This window comes from Dermatophagoides pteronyssinus, unplaced genomic scaffold (genome assembly GCF_027571235.1).
Source record: "Dermatophagoides pteronyssinus isolate colony J.1.1.1.1 unplaced genomic scaffold, Derpt_VIB-CSIC_2022.12 sq0016, whole genome shotgun sequence".
Taxonomy (NCBI): Eukaryota; Metazoa; Arthropoda; class Arachnida; order Sarcoptiformes; family Pyroglyphidae; genus Dermatophagoides; species Dermatophagoides pteronyssinus.
In genome coordinates, this window is record NW_027461540.1 from 656908 (window position 1) to 676115 (window position 19208).

General features: G+C 27.4%; 7 protein-coding genes across 12 annotated transcripts; 3 read left to right on the top strand and 4 right to left on the bottom strand.

Annotated features, from left to right (window-relative positions):
- Positions 1 to 136: 136 nt before the first annotated feature.
- Positions 137 to 3591, bottom strand: Ack (activated Cdc42 kinase). Its single transcript, XM_027348188.2, has 2 exons — positions 1478 to 3591; positions 137 to 1423 (listed from the first exon to the last, which is right to left on the bottom strand). Exons 1-2 carry the CDS (start codon positions 3141 to 3143, stop codon positions 282 to 284), a joined length of 2808 nt encoding a protein of 935 aa, XP_027203989.2. The 5' UTR covers positions 3144 to 3591; the 3' UTR covers positions 137 to 281.
- Positions 3592 to 3673: 82 nt separating this feature from the next.
- Nthl1 (Nth-like DNA glycosylase 1) lies at positions 3674 to 4709 on the top strand. The gene has a single exon (XM_027348191.2). The coding sequence runs from the start codon at positions 3720 to 3722 to the stop codon at positions 4650 to 4652; it is 933 nt and encodes a 310-aa protein (XP_027203992.2). The 5' UTR covers positions 3674 to 3719; the 3' UTR covers positions 4653 to 4709.
- LOC113797754 (protein NDRG3-like) lies at positions 4705 to 6758 on the bottom strand. Of its 2 annotated transcripts, none has more exons than XM_075822357.1 (5): positions 6619 to 6758; positions 6391 to 6554; positions 6096 to 6317; positions 5499 to 6016; positions 4705 to 5439 (listed from the first exon to the last, which is right to left on the bottom strand). In XM_075822357.1, exons 4-5 carry the CDS (start codon positions 5946 to 5948, stop codon positions 4777 to 4779), a joined length of 1113 nt encoding a protein of 370 aa, XP_075678472.1. In that variant the 5' UTR covers positions 5949 to 6016; positions 6096 to 6317; positions 6391 to 6554; positions 6619 to 6758; the 3' UTR covers positions 4705 to 4776. The 2 variants fall into 2 exon arrangements, with proteins under 2 accessions (XP_075678472.1, XP_075678473.1); XM_075822358.1 differs by having other exon boundaries at positions 6622 to 6746.
- A 43-nt stretch (positions 6759 to 6801) lies between these two features.
- LOC113797751 (ATP-binding cassette sub-family C member 12-like) lies at positions 6802 to 12664 on the top strand. 5 transcript variants are annotated; one of them, XM_075822343.1, is made up of 9 exons: positions 6802 to 6920; positions 7116 to 7227; positions 7301 to 7477; positions 8042 to 8405; positions 8483 to 9152; positions 9226 to 9374; positions 9441 to 11531; positions 11600 to 12427; positions 12507 to 12664. In XM_075822343.1, the coding sequence occupies exons 2-9, from the start codon at positions 7157 to 7159 to the stop codon at positions 12582 to 12584; spliced, it is 4428 nt and encodes a 1475-aa protein (XP_075678458.1). In that variant the 5' UTR covers positions 6802 to 6920; positions 7116 to 7156; the 3' UTR covers positions 12585 to 12664. The 5 variants fall into 5 exon arrangements, with proteins under 5 accessions (XP_075678458.1, XP_075678461.1, XP_075678459.1 ...); XM_075822346.1 differs by having other exon boundaries at positions 6806 to 6924; XM_075822344.1 differs by having other exon boundaries at positions 6821 to 6928.
- ND-42 (NADH dehydrogenase (ubiquinone) subunit ND-42) lies at positions 12429 to 14244 on the bottom strand. The gene is made up of 4 exons (XM_027348189.2): positions 13496 to 14244; positions 13296 to 13417; positions 12858 to 13232; positions 12429 to 12784 (listed from the first exon to the last, which is right to left on the bottom strand). The coding sequence occupies exons 1-4, from the start codon at positions 14127 to 14129 to the stop codon at positions 12665 to 12667; spliced, it is 1251 nt and encodes a 416-aa protein (XP_027203990.2). The 5' UTR covers positions 14130 to 14244; the 3' UTR covers positions 12429 to 12664.
- A 20-nt stretch (positions 14245 to 14264) lies between these two features.
- Positions 14265 to 15469, bottom strand: Rrp4 (exosome complex component Rrp4). The gene has a single exon (XM_027348158.2). The coding sequence runs from the start codon at positions 15341 to 15343 to the stop codon at positions 14357 to 14359; it is 987 nt and encodes a 328-aa protein (XP_027203959.1). The 5' UTR covers positions 15344 to 15469; the 3' UTR covers positions 14265 to 14356.
- Positions 15470 to 15821: 352 nt separating this feature from the next.
- Positions 15822 to 19052, top strand: LOC113797761 (uncharacterized). Its single transcript, XM_027348196.2, has 4 exons — positions 15822 to 17100; positions 17178 to 17582; positions 17650 to 18157; positions 18230 to 19052. The coding sequence occupies exons 1-4, from the start codon at positions 16368 to 16370 to the stop codon at positions 19050 to 19052; spliced, it is 2469 nt and encodes an 822-aa protein (XP_027203997.2). The 5' UTR covers positions 15822 to 16367.
- Positions 19053 to 19208: the final 156 nt, after the last annotated feature.

Consider the following 19208-nt stretch of genomic DNA (forward strand, 5'->3'; position numbering starts at 1 on the left):
TTTAATCAAAAAACCCGATAACGCCATCTTTTGGTGACAACTCATCATTAAAAAAAAAAAAATTCGAATGTTTTTTTTTGGCATTTTTAATTTTAATTTTGATTTAATACTGAATTATAATTTAAGAACAGAATAGTTATTAAAATGTAAAAAAAAGATTCTTAATTCATGAGAAATAACTACAGATAAAAATTATGTTCGATTAAATAAGAATGAAAAGATTGCAGTTCGTCAAAAAAAATTATTGCAAATTCCACGTAAAACAAAATTGGATTAAAGTTTCAGATTTTTTTCTGCGTTGGAGGTGGTGGTGCTGGTCGACGAGTTTTATATGATTTTGGTGGTGGATTTATCATCGGATATACCATCGATCCATTTGTAGTTGTTAATTCGGAATGTTGTTGTTCTACTTTTGTTCGAGAAAAATTTGCCTCCAATTCATCAATAAAATCTTTACATATTTTTGTTTGAAATGATGATTTTGATGATGGTAGTGATAGTGGGGGTGGCGGCGGTGGAGGTGGTGGTGGAGGTATCGGTAAAGTTGATAATGTTGTCATTTCATCTGAACAAGCTAAATGATTATTATTATTATGATTATTATAAAAACTGCAATTATTATGTTGTTGAAGATCATTGTTTGTGGTAATCATACAATTTGATGCGGCTGGTGGTGGTGGTATAAAATTCATTGAAGATATACTTGGTGTAAATTGGCTAGCTAAATTTGATAAACAAGGATTATATGATAAATCAAATTGACAACATTGACAACTTGGTCTTGTTGTTGTTGCGGATAATGTTGGATCAATGGTCAAATTCGAATTACATTCACAAATTCCAGTTGTTGTACAAACTGATGAATAATATCTTGTTTTTGAATATGGTGGTGGTTGTTGTTGTTGTTGCGTTGTTGATTGTTGACTATCAAATGGTGGCATATAATATTTTGAATAAGAATTATTCTTATTATTCGAATCTAGAATTGATTCATTTCTTGGTGATTCATGTTGCTGTTGTTGATGCTCCAATGGAACATTATTGTTTGTTAATAAATCATCATTATCCCTCTCTTGAGATGAATCAAATTGATTATTTAAAATCAATGATGATGATGATGATGGTTTTTGATTATAAAGATCAAGAATTTCCTGTGTATTGAATTTAATTTCAGCCAAATCATTGTTTGCAATTGTTGATGGCGGTTGATTAACATTAACATTAACAATATTCATCATTGTAGCAGGTGATATTTCAACATGATTAACTTCATTTTCAAAATCAATCAATATTCCTTCTTTTTGTTCATTATTATGATTATGATTATGATCAATATCCAAATCATGATTATCTAATGCATTTAAATTGGAAATTTTTTCAATCTTTACTCCACCATTTATCAATTCATTTAGATTTTTTCGTCCTAAAAATAAAGAAAAAATGATCAAAAATAGAAAAAAACTAATTCAAAAATTACCATTACGAGTTTCAAGAATCGGTATCGAAATTGAATCATCATCATCATCATTATTCGATGATATCGATTGATCGAAACCAATTAAATCTTGTGGTTCAATAGGATGTTCCAGATACATTTTCTCTATAAATTCTGGATTACCCCAGGATTTTTTCCCCGTTGGATCCATATGACCAGTATGAATAAAACTATTTTTCAATGGTTTACTTATATCATTCGATTTTAATGAACGTAAATCTTTTGCCATTGAACGTGGAAAATAACCAATATCAAATGTACGTTGATTTTGTCCTTTCCACCAATAATTTTCAGCTTTTCCTTCGATTACTTCAATTTCATCACCATAAAATAATTTTAAAATTGGTTGTTTTTTGGCCATATCCAATTTCATATTCGTTGATATTTGTTGATTTTGACCATCAAAATCATTTAATGCTTTCAATTTGAATGGTTGTTCCATTTTAAAAAATTTAACAATAGCTGTAAATGTTGGCCGTTCTTTTGGTTCACGGTTCCAACATAACATCATTACCTGATATATTCGTCGTGAACATGAATCTGGTGATGGTAATCGTTCATTTTGTTCTAATTTTCGTATGATTTGTGATCCATTCAAACCGGCCCATGGTTCTTGACCAAATGAAAATATTTCCCATAATGTTACACCATACATCCATGTATCACTTGAATGTGAAAATTGTCTATATTTTAATGATTCCAGTGCACACCATGGAAATGGTACTTTCATATTATCACTCATTGTATAATAATCTTCATCAAATGGTACTGATCTCATTAGACCAAAATCACCAATTTTTATAATATCATTACCAGTAATGAATATATTACGTGTTGCAAGATCACGATGTATAAGACGTTTACATTCTAAATAATCCATACCTTTACCAATTTGTTGTGAATAATTGACTAGTATACTGAATGGTATTTTTCCCTGTGTTCGAATCAATTTTGTACGTAATGAACCTTGTTCAGCTAATTCGGTTACCATCATCATTGGTGTTGATAATACAATACCATATAAACGGATAAGATTTTCATGTTTTAATTGATGCATTGCATTCACTTCTTTAGTAAAATCTTCTAATGCACGTGATAATATTTCTTGTTGTTTAAGTACTTTAACGGCAACATATTTCATTGAAGTTTTATTCAATGTTGTTCGTATCCATTGTGCACGCATTACAACACCAAATGATCCATCACCAATTTTATCCAATAATTTTATATCTTTATTCGATATTAAACATGTTAAACCATTATTTTGATTGATTTCTTGATCAAATATTTTCAAATCATCATCATCATTATCATTATTTGATGTTTTTAAACGTTCGATATTCGTATGTTGTTGTTGTTGATTTTCAGATTTTAGTCTTGCATTTGGCAATATAATTTGAAAAAGATTTTTTTTCCATTTATTACTGTTACCGTTATTGTTGTTATTACGTTTTTTTGCTGCTTCCAATAAACGTCTGGCTGCAGGTGCACCCATACCAACACGTTGATTAATCAGATCATCAAATACAACATTATCAAAATGTTCTACTTTTGTTACATCAATCGATTTGATTGTTTGATAAAAATGTTCTAATTGTACTTCTTTTAATAGTTGATATAATGGATCAAAATCATCTATATCATCCATAGTAATTTTGTTTGTTTTGATTAAATCATTTATGCGCGATTTGATTGATTGATTGGCAAAAGAGAAAAAAGATTATAACAAAAATTATAAACAAAAAGAATAATAAAAACAATAAGTGGAAAAAGGGATTTGAAAGACTAAAGTTGTTGTTATTGTTGTTATAAAAAAAACAACAAACAAACAAAAATTAAGCACAACAGAAGAGAATTTAATTCAAGAAAAATTCATTATGACTATTCAATCATGGTGTTTTCTTCTTCTTTTTGTCAATCATATTTTACAGAACAATCATTATTGTTTGCCGTACAGAATTGCCGATATAGAATGTTTTTGCTATATATACAATTGTTTGGTGATGATCCAGGATCATTCACATTTGATATCAGTGTGTAAAAAGCAAAAAAAAAATTGAGTTCAATAAAATGATGAACATTTTTTATTCACAAGGATTCTCTCTCTCTCTTCGAAATGTAAACATTTTTTTTTTTAAAATGTGAATTCGATTTGACCGTTCATAATGTACATGACCACGTGAATTTTTCCTTTTTTCATCCATTTTTTTTAGGAAAAATCGCGATGAAAAAAATCCAATGTTTTTTTTTCTGTTGTTATAAAACATCATTATCGTTGACGACGAAACAACAAAATTGCATTATCATCATGATTTCATCATCATCGACATCGACATCGACATCATTAAGACGTTCGAAACGTAAAAATGTTCAGATTGATTTTGCAGATGATCATACTGATAATGATGAAAAAGAAATTTCTAAACGACCATCGAAAATTGAAAATAATAATAATAATGATTCGATAAAAATGCCTAAAAATTGGCTACAAATCTATGAAAATATTGAAAAAATGCGTTCAAAAACTATTGCACCAGTCGATACAATGGGTTGTGATCAATGTTATGATACGGATATTATTATATCGGATAAACAAAAACGTTTTCAAATCCTTGTTGCATTAATGTTATCAAGTCAGACAAAAGATCCGGTAACATATGCTGCAATGAATCGTCTTCGTCAACATAATTTATCCATTGAATTTATTGATAAAATTTCGTGTAATGAATTAATGCAACTAATTAAACCGGTTGGATTTTATCGTCGTAAAGCTGAATATCTAAAACAAACTGCAAAAATATTAATGGAAAAATATAATGGTGATATACCCAAAACGATTGATGAATTGAAAAAATTACCTGGTGTTGGTCCAAAAATGGCACATTTAACAATGATTACTGGTTGGAATCAATTAACAGGTATTGCTGTTGATACACATGTACATCGTATATCAAATCGTTTACAATGGACAACAACAAAAACAAAACAACCCGAACAAACACGTAAACAATTGGAAAAATGGTTACCGAAAAATTATTGGAATAAAATTAATCATCTTTTTGTTGGTTTTGGTCAAACAATTTGTCTGCCAATTAAACCTAAATGTAATATCTGTCTTAATAATCATCTATGTCCTTCATCATCAACAGAATTTTGATTCTGAATTTGTACACAAAAAAAATAATAAAATTTCATGTTTTTAACATATGTAAAATGTAAATTCTTTTTTTTCAGCCAAACTAATAGGTAGGTAGGTAACAATAACACAATTCTTTGAAAAATTAATTCTGTATGGGATTTTCAACAATATGCATACGTATCGATGTATCATATTCATCATCATCATCGCCACCATTTTGTTGTCGTGATGAACGTCTTCGTTCGAATGATGTTAATGCATAACCAATACCTTGTATAAATAAACGAAATGCTTGAGCAACTTTATGTGGTTGTTCATCCAATACCATACCGCAACCAGATAATTTCATCCATGTTGAATTTTCTGGATTTAAACGGCCATTCATATTAACAGTATCATCAACATGTGGTGATTGTGAACCACATAATATTAGTATACTACATTTAAAATTTTGTTCACGATTACCACGTTCAATATTTAAATCAGTACGACGAATAAATGTATCAAGAAATAATGCTAAATTTCTTGGTATATGATTTTTACCACTAAAATAATTTTTATAAACTTGAATTAGATCACGATTACGATCTTCATTAATAATACCAAAATGATGCCAAAGTAAATAATCTTGCATTGATTGTGAAAAACTTTGTACAGTTGAACTAAGATAATAGATATTCATTTTTTGATATAACCATTCAGTCCATGATGATTGTGTTGATGTTGGATGTATTAAAAATAAACCATCAACTAATTCAGGATATTTTAATGCATAACGTGCTAGAATATTGGCGCCAGCGCCAACCTTGAAAAACAAAATCAAAAATCAAAATGAATCAAAATCAAAATAAATGAATCACTTACACCTAGACCAATAAAATTTGCAATACCAAAATATTTACAAACAGAATCAACTTGTTCAGCTAATTGATCCATTGTTGGAAATATAAAATCGGATGATAAAATTGTTGCATTCTCTTCCTGGCCGGGTGCATTTACATTAATCACACAAAATGATTCTAATAATAATTTCATATCGGAATAATTAAAAAATGCCTGAAAATTTGAATGAAAATTCAAGCCAATATCATGATAAGTGATTATATATGGTTTTCCTGAATGTTCACGGGCACCAATACGAACAACATTTATTGGACCATAATCTGTTTCAACATAAATCGATTCTTGATTATTATTATTATTACAATTATTTATAGTCATATTCGATGATGATGATGATGGTGGTGAATGTTGTTGAATAAATGGATCACCATTTGCATCAATATTCTTCAATTCAATATCGGACATCATCATTATTATTAAATTTGATCAAAAAATATGATTTTGCTCGAAAATGCGTTTGTTTTATTGGCTAAATCAAACTGCAGAGAAAAGAAAATGAAAAAAACGTTCGATCATAAAACTTGTGGGAGAAAGAAAAAAAAACAAACTAAAACTTACCAGAAATGTTTTGGTTATCAACAACAACAACAATAATAAAACTCAATAATGAATTGCACATCTAAACATTTTTCACTTTCAATGATGATGATGATGATGGAAAAAAAAACCAATTTTAATCGAATCCAAAACCAAAAAATGAAACGAAAATACGCTTGCGCTGATCGTGAACAAAAATCATCAATTTTAATATTGATGTTTTCAACCAAAGAAGGAGAAATCCTAATGTAATAATGAAACAAAAAAAATCACATTATAAACATTGAAAAAAATTGATAATAATGATTTCACCTACAAATATTTTGCTTGCTTCTTTTGGATTTATAATGATGTTAATACGATAATGATGATGTTTTCGGTTCCACTCTGATTATTTTGGTTGATCCAGAATTTTTCTTTCTTTTTTGGTTCGTTTTTTCAGTTATTCCTGAATCGAATGAATAATGATGATATGGGCGTCTATATGATGATGATGATGATAAACAAAATCAGGAGAAAGAAAAAGAAAAAAAGAATAACTTACAACCTCACCACTGACTGGACTGTAGATGGCGTTCATTTTGAAAATTAAAAAAATTTTGTTTTTTTTTTTTTTTGCAAAATCAAAACAAAATATTCGAATTCTTTTCACAAAAATCGAAGATCGAATTATTCTTCTTCCTTGATGATCAATCAATCAATCAATCGATCAAAAAATGATAATGACAGTGAAAAAAAATTTGTGATGTTTACCGATTTGTGTATGATGATCACAGTATGTTCTTTTAATGATGGCAACGATATTGGAATGATGATTATTATTATAATAACGACGATAACAATCAAGTAAGTAAGTAAGTAGGTAAGAAAAAGAGAGAAACCAAGATAAAGATTGCGATAGTGATGTTATCCAAAAGAAAGAAAATTAATCACTATTATTGAGATTATCCAAAAATGTAATCTTGTAAAATATTTTTTCTTTCCGTACATCATTATTGATTCTCAAGCAATAAATTTTTTTCGTTTGATTTTTTTATTAAGAAACCAGAAATAAAAAGTTTGCTCAAAACTAACCCCACTAAATGATCAATATGGCCATTGATGATGATGATGATTCGAAACAAAATCGTTCGATTTTTTCATCAAATGAAAAGTCAGCAATTTTGAATTTTTCCCTTGAATTTCCATTTTAAAAAATAATATTTGTTTTCATTCAATATATATAGGATTCATAAAGAAACAACATTTATTGATAATCAACGTCATAATAATGGACAAAAATCGATGACCCGATCAATACGATATGCTAATGATAATACTGGTGGTGATAATCCAAATCAAAGCAATAATCGTTGGAGAAAATATCAATTATCATTACGAACATCTTATCAATTTATCAAACGGTAAGGTTACTCAAAAAAAAATTTTCTAATTTAAATTTTTTTCTTTGAATTATATAAAAAAAGTGATGTTCATCATCAAACATTATGCGAAGAAAGTTATTGAATTAAAAATAACTTTCCGACTGATTGATTGAATGAATGAATGAATGAAACAAAACTACAGCTATATTTTTTATTTTTTATAAGAAGAAAAAAAAATCAGTATCATGTTTCCACAGATATATTCAACGACGACGACGACGACAAAAAAAAGTACATAATTTTCTTCTTCATTGAGAGAAATCTTTTTGGCTGCCAATTTGTTGTTGTTGATAAAGATTTAGTTTTTTCAAATATTTCATTTTGAATCAAGTACTAGTGTTGTGTGTGTGTGTGTGTGTGTGTGTCAAATGTCAATAGAAATTTAGGATTTTCTGTTTTCCAAATCAATCAATCAATCAATCAATCAATCAATAATGACATTATTTAAATTGTAATTTATTAATTCTTTTTGTTTTACAAATTAATTACAAATAATTATGATGATGATTGTAAATTAATTTTTCTTTATTTCCATTTTTATAGTAATAATGACATTGATGAAGATGATGATGACGATGATGATGAAAAAATCCAACGAAATCATCATGCCGTTCAAATGGATAATCTTAATTGTTTTCAATATATATTTTTTACATGGATGACACCATTAATACGAAAAATATTTCTACAAAAAATTCTACCATCGAATCTAAATCAATGTTCACCATTTGATTCATGTAATTTAAATTCAATACGTTTAATAAGATTTTGGCAACAACAATCAGAACGAAATGGATCATTCGAAAATGTATCATTATTATCAACATTATTTAGATTTTTTCGTACAAGATTTATTATGACATGTTTAGTTTATATTCTTTGTTTGGCAACTGGTTATCTAAGTTCGGTATGTTTCCTTTCTTTTTCTTTTGTTTTTGTATTTTGACGGCCATTATTTTGTTTTCTTTTTTCTCAAAATTCAAGACATTTTTCGTTAAAAAATTACTTGAAGAACTTGAAGCTATTATAATGATTGAAACTATTGATGTTAAAATAGTTGACCATAATACAAACAAATCGATTATTGTTAATTATGGTGTACATAATATTTCCGGTTCGTTTAAATGGATCGTTGCACTTTATTTATGTGAATTTTGTCGTGCTATATCATTTTCAATAATGTTTGCCATCAGTATTCGTACCGGTATACGTTGTGTAAATGCAATGAATGGAATTATTTATCATAAAATAATGACAAAAAATCAATACGGACATTATACAAAGATGACAACAACAACAACAACAACACCAGCAACAATGACCAATATACAGCCAAATAATCTTTTTGCCAATGATATTTGGAAAGTATATCAAATGATTTATATGTCACCATTAATGATTGGTAGTCCGATTATTATTATTGTTACCATTATCTATACATATCTTTTGATTGATACATCAGCATTTTATGGTATCAGTTTGTTTATTATTATTTTCCTATTACAATTTATCATTATAAAAAGGCAAACAATATTACGTAATCGTTTAATGAAACAAACTGATTATCGATTATTATTAATCAATCAATTAGTTAAATTTAGTCGTACAATCAAATTCCATGGATGGGAACAACCATTTCAAAATGAAATTCAACGTAAGTTTATAATGATTTATTTTAGTTTCTATTTTTCTAATGAATTTTGATATTTCTTTATTTAATTGAAAAGATTGTCGATCGGCTGAATGTTCGATTATCAGACGATATCAATTTCTACAATGTTTGAGTACATCTTTAGCACTTTTAGCTCCAATGTTAATTACAATTATTAATATTTTGGTTCATACTTGGCTGGGAAATGATTTGACTGTTTCAACTGTTAGTATTCATTGTTGACAAAATGTTTTTTTTCCTCATTAAGAAATATTCATTCATTTTTTTCAGGCATTTTCATTAATAATGTTAAATTACATAGCAGCACATGGTATAAGATCATTACCAAATTATTTTCGTGAAATAGTAAATGGTCGTGTTGCATTGAAACGTGCAGAAAAATTTCTTAAACAAGATGATCATAAATCAAATATAATCAATAATAATGAAATGATTGATAATCAAAATGCAATCGAAATGATTAAATGTTCATTCATTTGGACAGGTCAAAATGGTGAACATTCATCATCATTAACGGACATAACATTGTCAATAGCAAAAAAGAATCATGTTTGTCTTTATGGACCAGTAGGATCGGGAAAAACTGCTCTTTTATTATCGATAATGGGACAAACACAATGTTCCAAAGGTGAAATACGATTGTTTAGTCAAAAAATTGCCTATGTTTCACAAAAACCATGGCTACAAAATTCAACAATCAAAGAAAATATTCTTTTCGAATTACCAATGAATCAAAAACGTTATTATGAAACATTAATGAAATGTTCATTAATCGAAGATATTAGTTTGTTTGCCGATGGTGATGATACGGTTATCGGTGAAAATGGTGTTAAACTTTCTGGTGGTCAAAAACAGCGAATAGCATTAGCACGTGCCGTTTATTCCGATAGTGATATCTATTTGATTGATGATTGTTTTTCATCATTAGATTCTCGTGTTGTTAAAGCAATTTTCAACAATATTATCAACGGTATTCTTCGTCATAAAACAATAATTTTTATAACAAAAAATCTTTATCTTTTGAATGATGATGATTTTGTTGTCATTATGAATAATGGAAAAATTGAACAATTTGAAAAACATTCAAAATTATTGCAAACATCAAATGAATATTGTTTATGTTTGGAAAATTCAAAAATTTCTAATAATAATGATCAACATTCAAAATTATCGGAAATTATTGATCAACAAGATGATGATGAGAATTGTTGTTCGGATGATTCGGATCTAGATTCTGATTCATTGGATAAAATATTATATCAACAACAACAACAACAACAACAATCAAACAATGATAATCAAAATGGTATAAGAAAACTTTCAACAAAAAATTCATATGATTCATTAAAATCATTAATGGCACAATATGATAATGATGATGATATTGAATCAAATGGAAAATATAATGCGAAAACAAAATCCAAAACAACAAAAAATTTGAATAAATTTCATAAGAAAACAATTTCATGGTCTGTTTATAAAACATATATTCAATCAAGTGGTGGTTATTTTTGTTTTGCATTAATGATTATAATATTCATTATGCAAACAGCAACATCAACATTTTCAAATTGGTGGCTTAGTTATTGGCTTAATCAAGGATCAGGATCTGGATCATTATTACTGCAGAATGGAACAACAACAATAGACGAAACATCGATAATTATTAATCCAAATCTACGACTATATCAATCAATCTATCTAATATCATTTATAATTGTTATATTTACATCATTAATAATGGCCATTATGTTTGTTCGTATAATAACTATAGCTGCAAATACATTACATAATCGTATATTGGCTAAAATTATTTATTCACCGATAATATTTTTTGATACAATCAAAGCTGGAAAAATAATCAATCTATTCAGTCATAATATGGATGAATTAGATAATCAATTACCTGTTGCATTGGATGGTTTTCTACAACGTTTATTGATTGTTATTGGAAATTTTATCATTATAATTTCAATGCTTTATTGGTTTACAATACCGTTCATATTTTTTATTATATTATTTTATCTAATATTTCGTTATTATCGTAAAGCAATGTATTGGTTGAAACAGGCTGATATGTGTTTACGTTCACCGATTTATAGTTTTGTTAATAATACTATTGATGGTCTGGCGACAATCAAAGCATTTGGTATGGAAAGAAAATTTGAAGAAAATTTTCATACAATTTGTGATCAACAAATCGTTGCATTTTATTATTATCAATGTGCAATAAGATGGCTATCGATTCGTATTGATTGTTTATGTATTTTGGCCAGTTTATGTATAACAATTTTAGTTATTTTTAATCTAAATTATATTGGTTCTGCTTATGCTGGATTACTTATCACGCAAAGTCTTCAGGTTTGTAATTTTTTTTTTGTTATTGAATTAAATGAAAATTAATTAATTAATTTTGTGTTATTTTTCAGTTAAGCGGCTTATTACAATTTGTCATACGATTAGCATTAGAATTGGAAACACGTTTAGTTTCGGTTGAACGTATCAATACATATACTGATCTGATAAAAGTAGAAAAATCTATACATCATAAATTAGAATCGAATGATGATCAAAATTTAAAACAATTATTAATGGCTAATGGTGGTGAATGGCCATCAAAAAAACGTATATCATTTCGACAGGTTTCATTAAGATATCGTCAACATTCACCATTAGTATTGGATTCGGTTAGTTTTGATATAAATGGTGGTGAAAAATTTGCTATTATTGGCCGTACAGGTGCCGGTAAAAGTTCAATAACATATGCATTATTTCGTTTGATTGAAATATGTTCCGGTTCAATTTATATTGATAATATTGATATACAAACAATATCATTAAAACATTTACGTTCAAAATTATCAATAATACCACAAGATCCTGTAATATTTCAACGAACAGTACGGAAAAATTTAGATCCATTATTACGAATTAAAGATGAACAATTATGGCAAGTTTTAGAACAAGTAATGTTAAAAGATAAAATATTATCATTCGAAAATGGTTTAAATGAAATGATTAATGAAGATAAATTTTCAACCGGTGAAAAACAATTACTTTGTTTGGCACGTGCATTATTACATCGTAATAAAATTATTATATTGGATGAAGCAACATCATCGATGGATGATCGTACTGAAAATAATATTTGGAATATTATACAGAAAAATTTTAATGATTGTACAATTATATTGATTGCACATCGATTAAAAACCGTATTGAAATGTGATCAATTAATTGTTTTACAAAATGGAAAGGTAAAATTTTTATGATTTTTATTTTGAAACATTTTTTTATTAATTTTTTTCCCAAATCAATTTTACTTTTATCAATAAGGTGATTGAACAAGGAAATCCAATCGAATTGCAACAAAATTCAAATTCATATTTTTTCAAAATGATTTCAAAAGCTTAATCAATTTTTTTGTTGTTTTGTTCTGTTTTGTTTCGTTTTTTGTTTGTTGAAAATAAAATTTACAAAATTTTTTTTTCTAATTATAAGAATGGTGCTCTTAAACAAAAATCTTCTTCTTCACGACGTGATGGCAATGAGAATGCCGATTTAAGGAAACCATTTTTTAATGATGTTTTCGGTATTTGTACATAGTTGGGTACCTTGGTTTGAAGGAAAAAAAATAAATTAAATTATCATATTTTTTTTTGACAAGGCAAAAACAAAAAAACATACCAAACTTTTATAAACATTATCACGATGTTCATAATCATTAGTATCCAATTCAAGACTATCAGTATCATAAACAAGTGTATCGGTAAATGATGCAATTAAATCATGTTTTTCACTTGTATAACGATATCTTGATTCATGCATTATTGATGTAAAATAAAAATTCCAATCACGAAATTTATCACCAAATATATCCCAATCATCAAGATTTACATTTTCCATTGCTAATATCATTTCATTTAATGATGTTGGTTCATTCCATTTAAACACTAATAATTCTGAATATTTATCCGCATCTTCCAGATATTTTCTTTTATATGAATTTTCAATTTCTTCAAGATATTCTTTACATAAAACTTTACTATTAATTTGATAGGGCTATTATTTTGTGTTGAAAAAATCACATTAAAATTTTTCAAAAACAAAAAAAAGAAAACTTACAATTCCTTTTTCCTTAATACGTTTCAAACAAACATCAACATCCGTATCCAAATAAATGACAAGATGTGGCCGTTTCATTTGAACAATTGTATCATAACGTAAACGAAAATAATAATCATAAGCTATTCAAATGATAAATGTTTTTCATTAAATATTAAAGAATTGATAATTCAAAAAAAAAAAAATCAATCAATCATTACCATCTTTGGGAAGAAATCCACATTTATGCATTGCATCGGCAAAAACAAAATCCGAATGTGGTGAACGTTCTAAAACAACACCTTGTCCTGTATTAAACATATGTGCTAATGCATCAATATATTGTTGATAACGAATTTTATAGAAAAATATTTTCATCCATGGTACAGCCGGATGATTAGGATCTTCATAATACATTTTTTCATCAATTGCATGCAATTTTGGATGTATATATTGATTTAATGTTCGATAATCAAAACCATCTTGATTAATATATATTTCATCGATTCTTGGTTCAGGCATATAATGAAAACCAAATTCTTTAGCAATACCTTCACAAACTTTATCTTTACGTGAACCAATATTACCTTCAACACAGATAATTTTTGAATTAGCATTCATACGAACTTCGGTTGGATCCAAAAATGGCATAGAAACATGAAGCCTAGTATAACGTTTAGTTTTATATGGGAATGGATCGGTTTTAATAAATCCATTTTCCGGTGTTTGATTAGCAACCGTAAATAAATTTGCTATACGATTATTTAATACAGCAATCGATGATGATGGCAATTGTTTTGTAAAAGGATTTTTCACTACAAAACTTTGTATACAAAATCTTAATGTTCCACTCATTATGATCGGCAAAATCCAATTCAATGGAAACAAATCAAGTTGGATGTTGAAAAATCACCTTTTTTTTGTTTCGAACGATTGATGGCGAGGTCAAAACAAAAAAAAAAATGAAAACAAAAACATTCGATTCATTCATAAAATACGTACAAAAGTTATTTTAATTTTTTTTTTTTGAAAAATTTTTAAAAAACGGATTTCAAAAATCAAAAAAAAAAAAAAACAAAAAATCAAATCTGTATCAGATTAGATTGTAGCAAATGAATACGTGTTTGATCGGCAATAATTCGGGAAAAATTTGGTTTCATTATATCAACAATATCGAGTTCTAATTTTTCCGATATTTCAAATGAAGCAATTATTGAACTATAATCTAACATAATTTTATTTGTTGATAATGCCATAATACAATTACGTAAACGAGAAATTTTTTCACGTTGTTCATATGGTATACAAGTTTTATCGAGTATAAATCCACCTGAATTGGAACTTGTTGATGTTGAAATCGATATAAATATTAATCCATTATTACCGAGAACAAGATATATTCCACATGGTAGATTATGTGTATGAATTTTTCGTTTAGCAATCATTGATGGTGATACTTGTACAACCAATCCTTGTCCTAATTTTCCATATTTTAAACTTCGTGTATAAAGTCCTAATGAACCATCATCATAAATTGTTTGAACTTCGGCACAAATTAGATCACCATTTGTTAGATAATTACGCATCAATAATTCATCTTCACTGGTTCGACGTCGTAATTCACCGCCCGGTAGATTTACACTTGAAAGTTGTAATATTGAACTTAATCGAGAATTTGTTTCAACTTTCCAACGTTTTTGTTGTACATCAATAATACGTCCAACAATAACATCACCAATAGCACCCACATAACGAGTACGAAGTGGACGAACTGAAATTAATCGATTAATTGGTTCAACAATACCGGCCAATGATGATACTAAACGTTTTTCAATCATTGTGACATTATCATCATTACCATCGTTATTATTATCATTATCGTTGATTGAATCATCTTCTTCAAGAAAATCATCATGAAATGTACCATGTCCACGCATAAAATTATTATCCGTTGTAATACAATCACCCGGTAATACATATTTATGTTTTTTTACACGATCATTTTCAATAATAATTGGATCAAGTTGATTACGTATTTCTTCGAATGTAAAAAAATCAATCGATGCCATGTTATTTGTTTTTAATCAATTTTAATCATCAAAAATTAAATTTGATCCGCAAATTGGCAAAAAAAAGAAGAAACACCACGCGCGTTTATGACAGCCAACAACAAACATAACATACATTATGAATGATGCAAATTCGAATGTTTTTTTCTCAGTGTTTTGGCAGGAAATTTTCCGGAAATTTTTTTTTTTTAGATGAAAATTAAATTGAAATTTTTTCCGGTAAAAGGTAATTCGAACGTTTGTTCCGTTCGATTTTTTATCTCAAAAAATTTATTTAAATAAATAAAAAAATGTTTATGTTTTATTCAAAATGTTTTTCATAATTTAACAACCGAAAAAACAAAACAAAACAAAAAATGAATGAAAATCGGTAAGTAAAAAGTCAATATCAATATCCTGTTGAATAAATGATGATTTTTGGCTTTTTATAAAAAAATTTATAATAATGATTCTGCGATGTATATCAAAAAAAATAAAGGGGAAATCTTGTTGCATTTGCGCATTCAAAACTAATAATGTGTGCCGAAATTATTATTATATATCAATCACCATCATCATCATCATTTCGATATAGATCAAAAGAAGATGAAATGAAAAAAAAACGTCGTGTTGGCGCCATACAACAAGAATAATAATAAAAAAACGGTATCGGTATTCTTATTGGCCCCTACATTTAAAATGCATTTTATATCGACGACGACGACGACTTTTAAATTGCTTGCGTGGCTATCTTTTTTTTCTTCTTTTTTGGTTTTCTCTCTTTCTATTCTTCCTATTGAACTGAAAATTCAAACATTATTCAACCATCATCTGAAACTTTTCAATTTGATTTTTTTGATTTAAAGAATTTGATGCATCGAAAATAGCTTTATGCAAATTGATCACAGGTAAAAATTTAATCGATCGATTGATAACCAAATGAAAAACTCAAAAATATGAAACTCGAATCATAATCAGAACCAAAAAAAAAAAAAATCATCAAATTAATGATTTACAAGAATTGTAATTGAACAAAAACAAAACAATGACGATAATGATGATGGTATCCACAACGACAACAAATAATGATAAAAATTCTGCTACGAATAATAATAATAATGATAATAATCGAAAAATAACCAACACCGCTAATAATAGTAATAATAGTGGTTATTTATTACCATCACCTTCAATGGCAAATTGTGTAATTTTGAATAAAAATCAAAATCAAAAATTATCATCGTTTGATGATCAACAACAACAACAACGACAAAAACAGGAAAAATCATCATCATCGAATGATAATCTTAAGAAATTATTGCAAAAAAATTTCGATTCAAATATTCAACAAAGAATTGAAAATATTATTCAAAGATTTGATTTTGATTCAAATGATATTATCGATAATGATGATGATGATGATGATGATGATAGCGATCAACAAAAAACATCATTACAAAAATTGAAAAAATTATTCAATGAAAATCGTTTGTTGGATTTTCTTGATTATTTGGAACAATCATTTATCAATGACAATAATGATGATAATAATCGTTTTTGTAATAAATTTTCATTTTGGATCGATAAATGGGAAATACAACAACAACAACAACAACAACGAAAACAACAACAACGAAAACAACAACAACAACAAATGATTAATCGAAATCCACAACAATCGAATAAAAATCGAATCATAAATTTTATGACATCGAATGCAATGCAACATCGTCCCGGTCCTAATATGATTGTGTTGATGGAAATTCTTGAAAAATATGGTAAATATTTTTGTTTTTGAGTGATATTTTTTTGTATTTTTTTTTTTATATAAATTTTTTTTTCTGAATTCGCAAAGATTATGTTCTTGAACTATCGAATGGACAACGAAAATTTAGTAAACAACAATGTTCAAAAAATGATGATTTACCTGGACCAAATACAGAAATATTTGTTGGTAAAATACCGAAAAATATGTTTGAAGATGAATTAGTATTATTGTTTGAACAGATTGCACCAATCTTTAGTTTACGTTTAATGATGGATCCATTAACTGGTCAATCACGTGGTTATGCATTTATAACATATTTTCAGCCAGAATATGCACAAGCTGCTGTTGAAACATTTGATAAATATGAATTACAAACATATGGACAACAATTAAAAGTAAAAATGTCTATACCAAATGTACGGCTATTTATTGGAAATATTTCCAAAGAAATGACTAAAGATGATATTAGATATGAATTTCAAAAAATTACAGGTATTTTTACAATAACAACAAAAAAAAGTTAATTAATTTAATACCTGTAATTTAATTAATTCTATAGCCGGTCTAGTTGATGTAATTGTTTATCATTTACCAAATGATCGTAAACGTAATCGTGGTTTTTGTTTTTTGGAATTTGAATCACATAAACATGCATCACAAGCAAAAAGAAAATTACAATTAAATCGTCCAATAATATGGGATTCAGAAATATGGATTGATTGGGCTGAACCATTAGAACAACCGGATGAAGAAATAATGTCCAAAGTAAAAGTTCTTTATGTTCGTAATTTAACATTAGATATGACTAATTATACAATTTGGGAAATGTTTGAAAAATTTGGTCAAATTGAACGTGTAAAAAAAATCAAAGATTATGCATTCGTACATTTTAAACATAGACATTGTGCTATTGAAGCAATGAAACAAATGAATGGCTATATAATAATGCCCGAACGATTACAATTGGAAATATCATTGGCAAAACCACCTACATATAAAAGACGTAAAGAAGAAATTCTTCGTAATCGTGAAAAACGTTTGATGATGAATATGATGATGAGAAATTGGTAATTTTTATTTATTTTTGAAGGAATTTATAAATGGTAATTTTATTTTATTTTGTTTTTTTCAAATGGCAGTAATAATAATTATCAATCAAATATCGATAATCATCATTTTCATCATCCTGGAACATCATTACAAGCCATAACATTCATACAGCCAACAACACCGTCTATACCGATTGGAACGAATCCAATTTTATTAAACTCTTGTTCTACATTGCCTTCTATTGTTATCGAAAATGGTCTTTCATTATCATCGTCATCAACATCATCATCATCGTCAACTTCGATATTAACATCAACATCGAATCCAATACTTCCATTAACAACACCGGCAACATCGACAACATCAGCTCATCAATTAACAAATTGTAATGGTTTTCTCGTTGGTTATTCACCATCATCATCAACAACAACATCACATCATAATCATAATCATCATTATCCATTATATTATCAATCATCATCATTACCACGATCAACTGTTGCTCGTGTAACATTATCATCACCAATTATTGATGAAAATATGAACATATCGACAACAACAACTGATCGATCATTAATTTCAAATGGTAATCATCAATATGAAACAGAAATATTGGATATTTATAATAATCAACAATCAACAACGAGAAGAAATTATTCAATACAAGATAATAATAATTGTGTATGGTGTGCTGAATCACCATCAACAACAACATCATCATTCTCAATACAACAATCAAATTATTATCCATTAATAACACCAATAAATCATCATTATGATTTTAATCATAATCATAATGATCTTATTGTTCAACAATCAATATCATCATCAGTAGCAGCGATGAATTTTTCCAATGAAAATGATTGTTATTTAAATAAAACTACAAAAAATATAATAAAATCTGATAAATAATTTTTTTTTGATCAAAAAGTAAAAAAAAAGTGTAACATTTTGTCATTTTAAAAATTAAGAAGATTATCATTAATATCATCACTGGCCCATATATTACCTATTATTTACCTGGATTAACATTTTGTTAGGATTTTTCCGATTTGATGAGATTATCAA